Source organism: Grus americana, chromosome 22 (genome assembly GCF_028858705.1).
Source record: "Grus americana isolate bGruAme1 chromosome 22, bGruAme1.mat, whole genome shotgun sequence".
Classification (NCBI taxonomy): domain Eukaryota; kingdom Metazoa; phylum Chordata; class Aves; order Gruiformes; family Gruidae; genus Grus; species Grus americana.
In genome coordinates, this window is record NC_072873.1 from 5,521,015 (window position 1) to 5,523,935 (window position 2,921).

The window sequence follows — 2,921 nt, forward strand, 5'->3', positions numbered from 1 at the left end:
TTCAATTAGTATTACATCTATGTTTTTAGCCTTTTCTATCTATATACTACCTGAACTTTTGTGGTGCTGTTTGCAGCAATATGAATGTCAGAAGCCAGAGTCTCTGTGCTCTTCCATACTCCATCCTACAGAAAAATAGTGTGCATTACAGAGGTCTTCTGGAGCTTTTTTTGCTAAGTTTTGGGTTGTTTTTGCAATGTTGCAATTGAAAGAAAACTAACAAGTCATTGGATATAAAGACGTGTCCCTTTCTCTTTCTTTCTTGTAAGAAATGTTGGTTTGACTTTGTAAAAAGTAAGGAAACAGTTTACCAAGTGTCCTAATTCTTCACACAAACTTGCTTTTGTGGAACTCTTACATTTGCTTTTTCTCCTTCTTTTACACCTCCAGGGATAGCTTTGGGCACCCAATATGGAATGAAGAACCAAACTGCTATCAATGAGTTCATTCTTCTGGGATTTTCCTATGGGCTGCAGGTCCAGACCTTACTTTACCTAGTCTTTCTGGTCACCTACTTGGTAACAATCACTGAGAATGCAATCATCATCTTTGTGGTGAAAAGGAACCATCACCTCCAAAAGCCCATGTATTATTTTCTGGGGAACTTGTCCTTCTTGGAGATTTGGTATGTCTCAGTAACATTGCCTAGGCTTTTGTTTGGGTTCTGGTCACAGAGCATGACCATCTCATTCTCCAGCTGCATGACACAGTTATACTTCTTTATCTCCCTTATGTGTACTGAATGTGTCCTCTTGGCTGTAATGGCCTATGACCGCTATTTGGCTGTCTGCCATCCCCTGCGCTACCCAGCCATCATGACCAACAAGTTGTGCTTTCAGCTGTCAATTCTCTCATGGGCAGGAGGCTTTTCCATTTCCTTGGTCAAGGTGTCTTTTATTTCATGCCTCACATTTTGTGGTCCACAAGTCATAAACCACTTCTTTTGTGACATCTCTCCAGTCCTGAACCTTTCCTGCACTGACATGTCCCTTGCAGAGACAGTGGACTTTGTATTAGCTTTGGTGATCCTGCTGATACCTCTCCTGATCATTGTTTTCTCTTACTGCTGTATCTTGTCAACTATATTGCGTATGCCTTCAGCCCAGGGAAGGAGAAAGGCCTTTTCCACCTGTACCTCCCATTTCACTGTAGTCATTATCTTTTTCTCAGCCACTCTCTTCATGTATGCTAGGCCCAGGAGGATCCATCCATTCAACCTCAACAAAATAGTGTCTGTCTTTTATGCTGTATTCACACCAGCACTGAACCCTCTAATCTATTGTCTGAGGAACAGGGAGGTTAAAGACATTCTGAGAAAGATCGTAGGCACAAGCTGCTCTATGCACCAATGAGTTTCTAGGCTAAGGAGACAGAGGAATATGGATAGTAGTGAGAAGTTTCCTTCTTGAGATGTAATTGAGTAAGACTACTACAGCTTGTTCATTGCTGACTCAGTCATCACTGTGTTGCTGCACTGAAGTCTGGCAAGGAAGAAATAGTATACTTGTTTTTATGTGGAAATGTCTCCTTCCCATTCATGAGGGTGCTTTGATGCCTGACCTACATGTGGCTATAAATTATTCTTCTACAACAGCAATAAAATAAGTCATACTAAAACCTTGGCTGATGGGTAATTTCCTTTTGAAAATCATAAAAATCTAGATTTACAATTTTCAAAACCATGTTCAATATCATTGAAAATCAGCTGGCCAAATCCCTACAAATACAGTTAAAGAGAGCTGAAACACCTGTCAAAAAACAGGCTGACTTCCTTATTCTGCCACCATCTTAGTGTATATAGAAAATGTTATTCTTGCTGTATCTCTACTAATTGTATAGGCATACATTCACACAACCTCATGTTTGGTATATGGTAGTGTGTAGTAAACCTGACTTGAAGACCATTCTACACTGAGGAATTAGAGATCCATGCAACATTTAACCTAAGTAGGCCCAGGCATATGCTTTGCTGCATGTACAGCTTGACCTTCAGGCCTTTTTTGTGCTGTGCGTATCCATTGGCTGCACGATAAACTTTGCTAGTTGAATTTAACAGTATAGCCTGCAATCACCTCCCACTTGGTACCTGTGAATACTCCACTTGTGTGTCTTTGCCTTACCTAGAAGTGCAGCAAGAACTTATGTGAACATGCTTTCTGTTTGACAGCAGGAATGCTGGATACAGTTGTTCTCTATAATAGCTTGAGTCACCAAAAGTGGGTAAGACTTCCTCTAATCAGAGGTCTGTTTGATGCTGCACAACTCACCGGCATCTGAAAGGACATAGGATTATCCTACCATCCTATTTTTCATTATAGTGTTAGCTCCAATAAGTGGCATTTGAATAGAGCACGTCAGTGCCTTTCTTACTGGTATTGTAATGAATCAGCACCTTCAGGTGCAAGACAGGTGGCAAAAGTATGATAAACAGAAATTGGCAACTCCAGAAGTTGACGTTAACAATTTTTGACAGGAATTTAGTTTTCTGCATTAAATAATTTTCTGGATATTTTTACCTCTCCCTCGTACACTGTAATTCACAACACTGAATGATAGGAAAGTCAGCTGAGGTCAAACAGATCTATAACTGATCAAAGATGCAGTCTCTGAAAGCATATCTATACATACCTTATTGCGCCTTAGGGCAAAGAGATCAGATATATAATGCTGTGTATCACAACGTGAAAGTGGTCAGGTGCCATTTGACATACACTAGTATATTCTAGTCCTCCATTTGTCACATCAGAAGAGTATAAGTCTCCCATAGATACTATGTTCTATCTTCCAGACCTCTGAGACACACTAATGATATGTAAAATACATGTTTAAACACATGAACAATGTTATGACAGTAAGAATCAGCTCCAGATGTCTTAAATTTATGTATCTAAAATGCAAAGTCAGTATACATATGCACAATT

At 39.7% G+C, this 2,921-nt stretch overlaps 1 protein-coding gene across 1 annotated transcript; it reads left to right on the top strand.

The window, feature by feature from the left end:
- Positions 1 to 416: 416 nt before the first annotated feature.
- Positions 417 to 1,352, top strand: LOC129195206 (olfactory receptor 6B1-like). Its single transcript, XM_054801042.1, has one exon. The coding sequence runs from the start codon at positions 417 to 419 to the stop codon at positions 1,350 to 1,352; it is 936 nt and encodes a 311-aa protein (XP_054657017.1).
- Positions 1,353 to 2,921: the final 1,569 nt, after the last annotated feature.